General features: G+C 37.3%; 1 protein-coding gene across 2 annotated transcripts in view; it reads left to right on the top strand.

Annotated features, from left to right (window-relative positions):
• The window catches only part of ANK3 (ankyrin 3), a 455,299-nt gene that overhangs the window by 424,383 nt on the left and 17,013 nt on the right, over nucleotides 1-13,903 (top strand). The window contains exons 39-42 of one of the 2 annotated variants that reach the window (XM_084635421.1): nucleotides 1,012-1,155; nucleotides 3,663-4,347; nucleotides 8,330-8,705; nucleotides 13,085-13,183. In XM_084635421.1, the coding sequence (XP_084491547.1) occupies nucleotides 1,012-1,155; nucleotides 3,663-4,347; nucleotides 8,330-8,705; nucleotides 13,085-13,183 (1,304 nt within the window). The remainder of the gene's footprint in view (nucleotides 1-1,011; nucleotides 1,156-3,662; nucleotides 4,348-8,329; nucleotides 8,706-13,084; nucleotides 13,184-13,903) is intronic. The other variant, XM_084635422.1, reaches the window with a different exon arrangement.

The raw sequence follows: 13,903 nt of genomic DNA, 5'->3' as shown, positions 1-13,903 counted from the left end.
TGGATGCTGAACCACCCTGTTGCCATTATTGCAGCCATTATACATGCTGAGCCCTCCCCCTCCCGCACGATGTATGGGTTTGGCCAGTGAGTCTGGAGAGTTGTGATTCCACCAGCCATGCTCTATCATCACCCCTAGTCCCCTGCAAAAGATGCAGATGCACTGTATGGACTTCCCCACCAGACCCATCCCTGTTTCAGCTGAGCTGCACTGATTTCACTTTGTTCAGATCCTTCTCTGCCTGGGAGAGGGAGAGGACCCTTTCTGTCCCTAGATCTTTAGGGGGCATATCTAATAATTTAACAGAAATAAAAATCTGAAATGTAAGGATGAATGTGAAAGGGATCCATCCCTTAGGGTCATTTGCAGAAATACCATCTGCCCAACAAGATTTCTCTACATCTAAATACCATCACATTTATTAGAGAGATGGGGTGGGTGAGATAATATCTTTTATTGGACCAACTTCTGTTGGTGAAAGAGACAAGCTTTCAAGCTACCCAGAGTTCTTCCAAAAGCTTGTCTCTCTCACCAACAGAAGTTGGTCTAAATAAAGGATATGATTACCTCACCCATCCTGTCTCTCTAATACAATGGTACTGACGTGGCTACAGCAAAACCACACATCCCATTTATTGATCATTAGCCCTATGTTCAGTCACCTGTTGTTCCAAAGTCTACCATGGCATCCTTAGTGGAAGGATATTTTGTTCTTATAGTGAGGAAATATATTCTTTAGGAACCCTCTGGTCTCAGTCATGTTGCTTCTAATGATGATCAAAAACAATGTAATTACCTTGTGAAAGAGAATCATACTAGACATTGTATGCCTCATATAAATATGCCACAGAATGATTTTAGACAAGCTAATAAATATAACTTTCCAGAACCAAACAAAAGCACTAAGGTGAAACATATGTCTCAGCATCTTTTAATTAATCCAGTACAATTGAGACTGAGGTAAACAATTACATAGCTTTTTTTTCTGATGTTTCTTATTATATTTTCCAGCTGATGCCTTAACCTCTGTATTGACAAAAATTAACCGAATAGATATTGTGACCCTGTTGGAAGGACCAATATTTGATTATGGAAACATTTCAGGCACCAGAAGTTTTGCAGATGAAAATAACGTTTTTCATGATCCCGTTGATGGTAATTGAATTATGTGCACATATTTATTTCAGTAATATGTCCAATAATACAGAAAAATATTATAAACAGACCTTTTCTCAAAAGACAGTAAATTGTGAAGGACTAATTAATTTCTTTTCATTTTAAAGTTTTTTTTTCTCTCTTTAAAATCACAATTATGGTACTTAGAATTGCTTTGTTTTTTAAAAGTTCATAAATGCAATATGAAATGCAAAACTCTAATACACATTTGTATAGTATTTTCAACTTTCATTTTATGTCAGCTTGTGTCTCAAAAGGTAAGGGTCCAATCCTGAAAATATACACATGAAAAAAGTTGTTCCCACTAATTTCAATGTAGATTGATCAGGCACTTCAGTGTTTTTCAATTTCAGTTGTCAAATGAAAAATCATACACTTAGACAGTTGCTCATGCATTAAAAATTATTTGTAATGTAGATGGTGGTATACTGTCCCCCCCACACTACCAGGAGAAAAGGTATCTGTCAGTCTTATCTCCATAAATTAGGCATTAGGAAATCTTCTCCTAAAAATAAATGAGTGGTTAGTAATGGCATGTACACTAAAATAATTTGCAATTTACTGATATGCAGCTTTGAGAAAAATGAATTTATTCATAATTTATACTTGAGGACTTTCAGAAATTAAACCTTCATTTTCCATATATAAAATGGCAATATAAAATTTTTTCATGAGAAAATATCAATTTTACATAAGTGGAAACTTGTAATAGTTTTCACCCTACAACTATACAAGATAATTATAGAGTAATTTGGGTTAATTTTGAGCCAGATATTGTAAGTCAAGAATTGCAGGACAAATGGTGTTCTGATTATACAACAGAATAGCAATAAGCAAACGTATACTTTGTATTTGTCCTGTGGAGCCACTAATTACTGCTATTTCTTTTTTGAAATTACCTTTAAGATACACTGGTGGCACTGGTCACCTAATCTCTGATTTAAAACCCTGTCAATCTTAAAATCTTATATACAATTCAAGTCTTATGTACAAAACATCCTCTTTTGTATATATTTTCTTCAAATGTGTATTGGTCTTAATCTTCTTCCTGCATTACACTGGGATTTTCTGATCATTAGACTATATAAGTTTAATGTGCTCCATTATTAAGCAGCAGCTTTGTTCATTGAATCATTGCATTGCAGGAATAATTTTCTGTTTACATTTTAAGAAAGTTCCTCTTGAAATGTTGCTTGTGCCTTTTAATCGTAGCAGCAGTGTTTTTATAAAGAAAATGTGCTTCTCCACAGTTACTTTCTGTCTCTCCTCTTCTCTTCTCCTCACCTTCCTCAAATTTCCTTTCCTCACCAAGACCAGACCGCTCTTTACCTTTCTCTCAGCTGATACAGAAAAAATCCTGTTGCTACACCTCCCTCAACAGGCACCACAATGTGAACTTAACCCCCAAACATGTCTTCCTTTCCTAGGATATTCAGCCTAATATTTGTTTACTGGAGTGTAAATTTACATTTCATTGTCATTCATTTGTGTGTATTCAGTCTAATCCTTGAGAATGATTTTCCCATGTCTTCATTACTTATCTTTTCTTTTCTCTCTTTATTTGATCAGTGTTTCTGATTGTACCCATGTCACCAAGATCTCCTCAGTCTCCAAGATCACCAAGATCTCCTTACTCACTACAATCCTCTCATCTATATAACTTTACTGTACCAGAAATTTTTATATAGATTCTTCCCCTGTTGTGTTTGTGATCTGTAATCCTTTTCCTGACACCTTTTTTTTTTAGATTTTATTCTGCTGTATTTTAAGATCTACTCTTCTTTCTTAGCCACACTGAGATTCATTTCTATTCTTTGTTCCTTAACAATTATATTCTTGTGGCTCAGTGATTAAATTGGAGTATACTAGTGCACAGTATTGTAAGTATTGTGTAATTTTTAAAACTAGGATATTAAAAATGTGGACCTGTTTTAGACATAGATATCTGCAACAACAACAAAAATACCCCTACCCACACACACACAACACACAACACAACCTGGCTGTCCAGCATTATGAGCAGATTCTTCCTTTAGATTATATTCATTAAGTTTGCATGAACCAAAACAAAGAGAGTGAGAGTTACATAATTTGGCCACAAAATACCATGTTAGATATAAAGGACCACCAACTCTATCCATATTGATTCCATTTGTTTGCTCATGAGTCAGTGTGCTGTAGCTATAAAAATGTTAAAGTGGCTGCGAAACCATTCATTAGAACCTTTACAGAGTGTTGATTTCTGAAGAAGCAAAAGCAGTAGCTGCCACCATTTTAGCAACTAGCCATTTTAGCTACTCTAATTTGTGTTGCATCCATTTAGGGTAAACCAATAAATCTGTCAAATTTACATTCACACTTAAATGGCTACATCATCTCATTTTAATATTTTCATATTTTCTATAATTCATCAATCATTTTACATGTTTACTTATGTATTGCTCCATACTTCATTGCAGTCAGTCCAAATGTACTGTCTTCCTTAGGTTATCCCACCATTCAAGTGGAACTGGAAACTCCCACTGGGTTGCGCTTCGTGCCACCCACCCCTTTCCATCAAGATGATTTCTTTAGTGATATCTCTAGTATAGAGTCACCCCTTAGAACTCCTAGTAGACTGAGTGATGTGTTAGTGACTTCACAGGGAAATATAGACGGTACAGCATCAGGACCTCCAGTGGTGATTGAAGAAGACACTTCACTGGAAGACAACAAACCTGATTTCTCAGTACCTAAAGAAAGAACACCTAAAGATATGTCTGTAGGCCAGAGCCATTTGGAGGAAGTGGACCTGAATGATTATCCTCGGTATCTTGGTAGTTATGGTGGGATATCAAAAGATGCTAAGTACTCAAAACAAATACAGAGTGAAGAGACTAGTCAAACAGGAGTGAGAACTGAACAGCATGAGAGAGAAAAGTCTGGTACTGATGAGGAGATGACAGAAGAAAAGCTTAAATCTCTGTTTGAGGACATTCATCTTGAAGAAGGAGTTGAGTCTGAGGAGATGACGGAAGAAAAAGTGTGGTCTATTCTTAAAGATGTTCAGCAAGCAGAACAGGAAATGTCTTCAATTACAGGTTGGCAGAGTGAGGCATCAAGTGTCCACATTGAACCACCAACACCTGGGCGCAGAATAAGTGGTGAACTACTAGATCGGCTAGATGATAGGTAAGGATCTGGAATATAGATATTTGTCTCCAAATAAATCATTTTCAATTTTATTTTCACCTCCAGATGTTAGATTTCTAAAAAAAGCCTTCTGAAGCTAGTCAAGTTCATAGCTTGGTTTTAATGTATGTGCATTTCTCACACAAGTCTGGAACACTATCAACAAGGTCCAAGAAAATATATATAATTTTAAATACCTATCATCATTTGGGTCAGATAATTATGCTTTATCTTCTGTTAGATGTAGATTACGTTTTCTATAAAGGTCTGATCCAAAGCCCATTAAAGCCAGTGGAAACACTCCAAAAGTCATTTAGTTCAACTGATCAAGCCCTTAATAAATATCTTGCAACTATGCTTCTCTCCCACTGACAGGTTTAGAATTAGAATAACTTAAAAAACCATTTCTGACAACTAAATATCTAAAGCCAACATTTAAATAATTTGTAAAATATAATAGGTGTCTTAAAGGATGGCATATAACAGGCTTAAGCATCCTCACAGCAAGCAAGAATTTTACTAGTTGCTTAAATGACAGTGCAAATAAAAAGTTAAAAATCAATATTCACTAAAGTATGCTGTTTAAGAATAGACTGTCTTTTAAATGCTATGTCTATGTCACAACAACACTGAAAAAAGTAATTAACAGAGGTTAGATCTATGTTGGAGTTGGAGGTGTAATTCCCAGTTTGGGTAGACATACTTGTGCTAGCACGGATCAAGCTAGCATGCTAAAAATGTCCATTTGGCATGGTAACACGAGTAGGCATGGTAACACAGGATAGGTTAACCGCCCTAGTATGTACCTATGTTTCAGACAGGATCATACTCGTCTGGTTAGCCCACTGCACTGCTATTTTAACACACTGGTTGATCACAGCTAACAAAGGAATGTTTACCCACATTAGAAATTATACTTCCAGCTCCAGTGTAGACATACTGTAAGTATGGTTAGCTTATTGTTTATTTATTCATGCCCCCTACCCAGTGTTCCCTTCCACATCCACAAATGAATTGGTGTCTGTGCCTTGCTCTTGTGGGTTCTCGTCTACAACCCAATTAAGCCAGAAGTAAGTTGTGCTGCTTTCCGCTCCATAATGTGGAACTAGGACCAACGGTGTTAGTATCCTGGGGTAGCTGTACAAAGGAAAGAAGCCTCTACACGGATGTCTCCTACCTGCTTCAGATCTCCAAAAACAGGCAGATTTTGAGGAATGGGAGGGCAACCCGCCTGCTATTTATGCAGAAATACCGTAGAAGAAAACACCACATTCATGGCATTTCCACTCCCATACAGAGAGACTCAAGCACAAATAATAATCAAGCCTGCAATAATATACTTCAGAATACAATCCCAGTAAAATGTATTCATTCTACCATGTGCATGAACTACTCTAGTACTTAGATGATCATCTGTAGTTCATTTTCTGAACAAAAGTGTAAAGCTCACTGGCAATCATGCAACAAGTGCACTTTTTGGAGTCTCCCTTCAACCAGTCTTCACTTCCCGTTTGTCATTTTCTTTGCTGCATTGTCATAATTTATAGGAACATAGCTATGCTGCATCCCTTTTTAAACAATTCTTCACAAGAAATCTGAGAGCTCTTTGGGACAGGGACAGCTCTTACCACATTGTGGATACTACCAGAATACAAATAAATATAATAACAATAATTAATAACAACAGTAATAAGTAGATTTGACCCTTAAGAGTCTCTGAAATAATATATCAGGATTGGTAGTTAATGTGTCTGTTTCAGAGCTAGGTGTTTCCAGTGTCGTCGATGATATTTCTTTTCCATTTTTTAAAAGTAAATGTATTTTTATTTAAAATCATTTAAACAGATTTATGCAGAAGCAAAATATGAACTATGGACAAACAATAAATAAACACTTTATAAAAGCAGAGTCCTGCACTGCTCCACTTCCATTCCCACACCACTCCCTAAATCTCTGTTCCTCTTGCTTGTATATCTTTGTTTTTCCACAAGTAAGGGGTTAATTTTTGCCATATCCCAAATTGTTCAGGATTGTAATGAATCTTATAAATAGGATGCTTATATGAAATAACTTCTGTCACATCAGCCAACCACACCTTTTTAAAAATGGGGCAGAAGAGATTGTCTTCTTTCCAAGGATGAATTGCTTTGCAGAACCAAGGGCATTCATAGTCTATTTCTTGAAAGACTTTGTAGTCCCATGCCTGATATTTCATATGTGGTGGTGAGGTGTAAGGAGCTACTGTAGCTGTTGCCCATTGTATCTACCAAGTCTCTCAACTTGATATTTAGGCTGGATCCTTTGTTCTTAATTTGCACCTTTCAAGAGTGATATCAATTTAAGGGGCAAAATCCACAGCTGGTATAAATCAGCAGAGCTCCACCGATTTACACACCTGAGGATCTGGCTTAAAACATTTTGAGATACTTATTAAGAGCTAGATCCTCTCTCATTGAATTCATTGGGAGTTTTGCCATTGACTTTAGTGGATGCAGGATTTAAGTGATAAGAAATTCAATACTACAATGTGAACGATCTAATATTGGTATGATTTATCCAGAAATAAATTGGATTAATTGAGAAATATACCTAGTTCAGGAGATACTGTACCTGATTAAATAAATTACAGACAGAATACTTAAATGTGTAATTATGTCTTGTTAGCAGGATGTTTATTCTGTTCCATTAGCAACTTGATACAGTTTATTTACCAACTTTGTAGTTTTCTCAGAAAAGAGCTAATTATTTGAGCATCAGTGATATATTGAAAAAAGAAAAGGAGTACTTGTGGCACCTTAGAGACTAACCAATTTATTTGAGCATAAGCTTTCGTGAGCTGCAGCTCACTTCATCGGATGCATACTGTGGAAACTGCAGAAGACATTATATACACAGAGACCATGAAACAATACCTCCTCCCATCCCACTCTCCTGCTGGTAATAGCTTATCTAAAGTGATCACTCTCCTTACAATGTGTATGATAATCAAGGTGGGCCATTTCCAGCACAAATCCAGGTAAATGGCCCACCTTGATTTTCATACACATTGTAAGGAGAGTGGTCACTTTGGATAAGCTATTACCAGCAGGAGAGTGAGTTTGTGTGTGTGGTTTTTGGAGTGGGGTGGGGGGTGAGAAAACCTGGATTTGTGCTGGAAATGGCCCACCTTGGTTATCATACACATTGTAAAGAGAGTGGTCACTTTGGATGGGCTATTACCAGCAGGAGAGTGAGTTTGTGTGGGGAGGGGGGCGGAGGGTGAGAAAACCTGGATTTGTGCTGGAAATGGCCCAACTTGATTATCATACACATTGTAAGGAGAGTGATCACTTTAGATAAGCTATTACCAGCAGGAGAGTGGGATGGGAGGAGGTATTGTTTCATGGTCTCTGTGTATATAATGTCTTCTGCAATTTCCACAGTATGCATCCGATGAAGTGAGCTGCAGCTCACGAAAGCTTATGCTCAAATAAATTGGTTAGTCTCTAAGGTGCCACAAGTACTCCTTTTCTTTTGCGAATACAGACTAACACGGCTGTTACTCTGAAACAAGTGATATATTGAGGTATACGGCCAAATTCAGGCAGAAACTTCAGGGTAGTAAGTAGCAATCAACCAATAGTGTCAGGTGAGTATATATCTCATATATTCATAAGGCCACGTGGACCTCATTTATTCCTCTTCCCCTTCCACCCCCCAACTGGAAAGGGCTTAGAATAAAAACATGTGGCCTGATTTTCAGTGTTCAATGGGAACTATAAATTCTCAATGCCTTTGCAAGTGAGACCACTCAGGCAGAAACTACTGTACCCAATACAGGAATATTAAATAGCTTGACGTTCACATACTAAATTTAAATCTTAGCTTCTTTTTTTAAAAAGTACAAACTGAGAATATAGGCATCTTACCAGCAAGCTAATTGTTTGGCATTTCTGAAAGCGGTTTGAACGTTGTGTGATTGTTTGTTCTTTATCTTTTGTAGCCCTGACCAATGTAGGGATTCTATTACCTCATACCTGAAAGGAGAAACTGGGAAAGTTGAAGCCAATGGAAGCCGCACAGAAACTACAACAGAAGTAAAGACTAAATCTTATGTTCAAGAGTCTATAAACAAAGTGGGAAAACAGAGTGACAAGGAAACTCTGAAACCAAAAACACGAAGTTCTGTCCATACTGAAGAGCAAACATTATTAACAGCGTATCAGAAATCTTTAGAAGAGACCAGCAAGCCAACAGTAGAAGAGCCTAAAACCTCTGTGCCTGTCAGCATGAAGAAGATGAGCTGGAAAACTCCTGAAGATAGCAAGCCAAGAGCAAACATCCAGGAAGAGACAGGAGCAGCAACGTCTGAACAAAAGGTATGTCCTGCAAGTATTAATCTTCTAGTTGAATACGCATTAATCGACACAAAGTTTTGGAAACTTATAGTGAAATTTGTTTTGTTAACTCATTTTTCTCCCTTTTAACACCAATTTGGTATGATTAATTTACTAAATTACATTAATGGAAATTAATGGTTCAACCACTGAGTTTTGACATATAAGTGGCAAGGTGAAATAGTGTTGGGGCATCAAGGAGCAATTATGGCTTCCTAATTCTCTGCCTGGTTCCCAGCCTTGCCGCCTTGGCTGCTCTGAGCTGCATCAGGAAGCAACAGTTGCAATGGACTATGTCTCCTTCCCACCTCTGACATGCCTGCTGTGCTGGTAGCTGTGTCAAGGGTGGTGCCAGGAGTTAGCTTCCATGGTTCTGTTCCTACAAGAGAGATGCAGATGGTTTCCGTTCTTTGTGCCATTAAAACGAACAGAGCAGGGCAGAAAATCTTCCCCGCCTGTTTTTTCACTACATTCATTTTCTGGAAAATACTTTATCTATCTAGTGAAATTTAACCTAGTATTTGTGCTTTGTTCCCCTGACACACTCATCCATGCTGCAAATGCACAAGGCCAAGCTGTGTGGTCCTGCACAGGCCTACAGAGAATTACCAGTGTACAAAGCACTTCTCTAGGATAGGACATGCTCTTTCATCTAGTGATAGGTGTGGTCTACTGCCTCCCCTTCAGTTTTACATTGCATGTCCCTACTTTGCATGTCCCTAAATACTTACTGGGCCTCTGGGTGTTCCACCCACAGCATCCTTCCAGCCAGTTGTCTGCTCAAGATGGAATTTTAGTGCAACTCTCAACAGCTGATTTCCTTCCCGCAGCCTAATTAAGTTTGTTCAAATAATTGTTTACAGCACGACAGTTCTGTTCTGTGAAGCCAGACAGCTGGAAGGTTGCCCTTGGATAAACAATAAGGCCACCAAGGAGCTAATGATCTATAAAATAGCTAAGAAAAATCTCAAGGCAGAGGTGTTGGAGTTTCTTCTATCTCCCTTTGTCCTCTATACAGGGACTCTATTTTACTGAGGGCAATAGATTAAGGAATTATAAATATTAAGTGATCCATGTAAATATATCTTGGAATTTGTTTGCAATGTAACTTTTTTATTTGTAGTATGTACTAAATTTTTTCATAACATGATACAGTAAATTAGTTGTAATTTAGTTCATTTTAAAGTGCTCCCTAATTGTTTTACCCCGTGTCCCTTTATACCTGGTAACATTATCATTCTTAACATTTATGTACTGTACTGTTGTATTTCATTCTTATTTATTAGTCTGTTGACACATCTAAAGCTGTAAAGTCCTTTACAGGCATTAACTAATTAATTCTCTCAACACCCCTGTAAGGTAAAGACCTGATCCAAAGTTAGTTGAATCAATGATGTGATTTCTACTTACTTCAATGGACTTCGCATCAGAACTTATGAATGTAGTATTGTCCTCATTTTAAAAAAATGGGAATACTGAGGTAGGCAGCATAAGTGACTTAATCAAGGCCACAAATTGAATCACTGGCAGAATAGGCACCAGAATTCAGGAGTCTTGACTCCCAGATTCAGGTTTAGTACACTAGACCCAAATGTCTCTCCTTATTTTTTAAAAATTTTAAACAAAAATAGTGTAAAAACCCTTAATTCTATTTGCATGTCCACCAGGTGGTTACCCAAGTGTCAGAAAACAGGCAGTTGGCCACTTTTTATTCTCAGGCTCTTCTCACTTTTGAAGATTCTATGCTGTAATGTGGGAAAAATAAATGTGTGCGTATTTTCAAAACTGCTTTCAGCACTTCTCTTGTAGCATCCAGTAGAGGGTGATATTTCTCTCTCTCTCTCTTCCTCCCCCAAATAACACGTAAGTCACCTTAATGACACAACCTTTGAATAAGCTGGATACTGCAGAGCTATGTGATTTGTGAGTCTCTGAAAGCCTGTAAGACTACCAAACAGTTTGCTAGAATTGACTAGTGACTTTACTATTATGGTACATCAGTGAAGGCATGGGTTCTTCTGGTTTTTCTAATTTCTTTGATCTGAATGATTTGTAATCAGTAGTTAGTTACTTGAGCAATCGGGTTCCAAGTGAGCTATCACATACACTCACTTGAAAAGACAGGGAGATTACCACTGTAATATATCTGGGAGGTATTCTTCAGAAGTGATCTGTAAAGGAAAAAAGAAATCACAGTCTGAGTGAGAAAATAGATGGACTTCAGGAAAAAATTACTGCACAATTTCAATTATTGCACAAAACATTTGTCATTGAGGATGGAAAAGGACATTAAGAAGGAGCCTGGAGTTGGCAGTGGGATATGGTCTTTCATCATTAGGCCACCGTTTCAAATTTTGGCCCAGAGTATTCATGGATGGAAATCAAACCATGACTGTTGGGTAACTGTTTGCTTGCCTGTGTGAAATGAGTTGGTGGCCTAGTTCCTAGTGAACGGGTTCCACATTACAGAAACCATCGCTACAGTTTCATTAACTCCCACCTTTATAGCTGGCAAAGATTCTTCAGAGAACCCTCCAAAACATGGTTTTGAGACATACTGGCATGGTGAGGGAATTCTCTTCTGCCGCTGCCCCAGCTGTACCATGTTCAAAGAATAGGTGCTGTGGCTGCACCTTTCACAAGCATCAGGTTGACATGAATTTTATCTTAAATAAAAAGGCTCAGAACTGTTAAACATTATTCCTGTTGGAGTGCTCTAACAGTGTCATGGCTGCTCCAAATGCAATGGTGGTAAAATTCCATCATAACTAAAAGAAGACACTTTAACCCCTTAATTAAAGGGGACATTCTTTCTCCGACATCTTTGTGGTTTTGGGGAATCCATTTTTGTTTCCTATCACTTTTTATTATCGTAATTAAATTAAATTAATTTGATTTATTTATTTGGATAGCAGCAATAGTGTGGTTGGCACATTACAGATAGGTTTGCATTGTCTTGGATGTTCAGCTGTTTGCATTTCTTTGCTTTGAATATTCCTTTTCTGTTTATCTCTCTCTCTCTCATGCTTGCTTTCATTGCTTTCCAGATCATTTCTGAGAATACTCTTTGTTTGACATGCTGGGCTGGATAGACAAAAAGGAAGAGAGGTTTAATATATTTAGTTAGCAGCATTTTAATAAGTAATGGTGTTCCTTTTCTCTCTTGACTTTAGAGTCGTATTGAATAATTGTAGAGATAATTACCATATTTCTAGATTCATAAAAAATGTGGCTGATACCTGACCAAGTTTTCAGACTGATCTCTACCCCTGCACTGTGCCTGTAGCATATGCACTCATTTTACTGCCACAGCCACCTGTATGCCACTAAAAAAAAATGTCATGGTTTGTGGAAGTGCACACTTGAGTGTATGCAGAGAACAGGCAGTGTACGCATCCCAGTGTATGCAAAGAACCGGCACATGGCCACATGCTCAGATTTTTGTGATCACAAGTAGGCATTGGGGTCTGAATACTCATTTTACTGTACCAAGACAATGTCACAATTTGATCTTTCTAATTACTTCATTAGTCTTTTTAAATAAATACAGACTGTTTGTAATTAGCCCTGGAATTATTTGATACAATTTGAAATCAGATAAATTTTGAGTGGGAAAGCCATTTACTCAATAAATTCTACAAATGAAAAATACCGATGTATTATTTCCATGAATCTTGACTGGTGTTTACTGTTTAATCATTCAGGAGGTAACTAGCTTATTACGCTCATGGATCCTGTACAGTTTCATCCCTTTCTACCTACCCCTCCCATTTCTAAGATTCCATTTCCTGTTTAGGGCTTTACCCAGTGCTCACAGAAGTCAGTGGAAAGATATCAGTGGGCACTGGTCATGTTCATAGTTCAGAAACCATTAACTGCTTTGTTTCCTCGGGCAGGAAATGGAAGATCTCTTACAGAACATTATGGACCAAGATTTCTAGCATTGGTTTTGTTCAAACTGCTAATTCTTGAGCATAATTTTGCAAAAAGTTGTAACTTGTGGTTTGTTTGTTTTTTCTCACATCCATATTTTGTAAAAGTTAGTATAATTTTAAGTAAGATGCTTAAGATTCATTTGTTCAAATGCATTTTAGGATCTCATTATTTGTCCTGTATTAAAAAAAAAAGCTTTAAAAGCATTTAAGATACTTCATAGATGGAATATTTATCAAACTAAAGCACAGCAAAGAGCAAAAAAGACCCCACAATAAATTAATGTGCAAGATTGCAGACACCACATACATGTACATATAGGATGAATTAAGATTTGTGATAATCTTTTCTTTCTCCTGGGTGTTCCTGCTCAGAATGTTTTGTCTTTTAAATGTGCTGTTAAAATATACTAAAACTGCCTTTATCAGGAATTTAGTGACAGTGACATTGAGATTCAGAGTGAGTCGAGCTCAGATGAGGAACAGAGAATCACTACAAGAGTTTATCGCCGGCGTGTGATTCTGAAGGTATCCTGTGATTTTAGTTCTGGAGGTACCACTGGCATGGATTTGGTCTTGACTGCTGTGCTAATGTTCAGTGTTAGTCATATTAGACTCCCTCTTGTAATGTGCTTTCCATTTCTGGTATGTATTTACAATTAAAATATTAGGTAGTCTTTCTTTGCTTAATCTCCAGGCTTATGGTTGTCTTCTGGTGGGAAACAACCACACAGCGTTGCCTTTTTGTCTCTCTTAATGCCATTGTGTTCTGCATAGCATCATTAACACAGTCACTATATATAGTGAGATATAATGGTATATGGACATAGTTAGATATAATGAAACCTTCAGGGTTGATAACCACTTTCCAAGCATGTCTGGTATGGAACAGAATGTATGCACACAGGGCATGTATGATATATTTTGGTTTTTCTTAATTTTAATTGCATAAATCACAAGTAAAACACATTCTGTAACATTCCGTAAGGGTAGGATTTAGAAACATAAGATCTATTGATGTTCCATGGGACTTGTGTTCCTAAATCCCTTAGGTGCTTTTGAATCTCTTTCCCTACCGATATTTGGGCCTGATCCAAAACCTGTTGAAGTCAATGAGAGTCTTGAGTGGGTTTTGGATTAATCCTTGTTTGATGTTTTTACAACAACATGTTGATGGAATGTATTCACAGATATAATAATACTTAATAATGTGGTGTCATGTAAATAAATACAGTTGTTGTGTATATT

Source organism: Lepidochelys olivacea (assembly GCF_965140295.1).
Source record: "Lepidochelys olivacea isolate rLepOli2 genome assembly, chromosome: 7".
In the NCBI taxonomy this organism is placed as follows: domain Eukaryota; kingdom Metazoa; phylum Chordata; order Testudines; family Cheloniidae; genus Lepidochelys; species Lepidochelys olivacea.
This window is presented reverse-complemented; position numbering and strand designations above follow the sequence as displayed.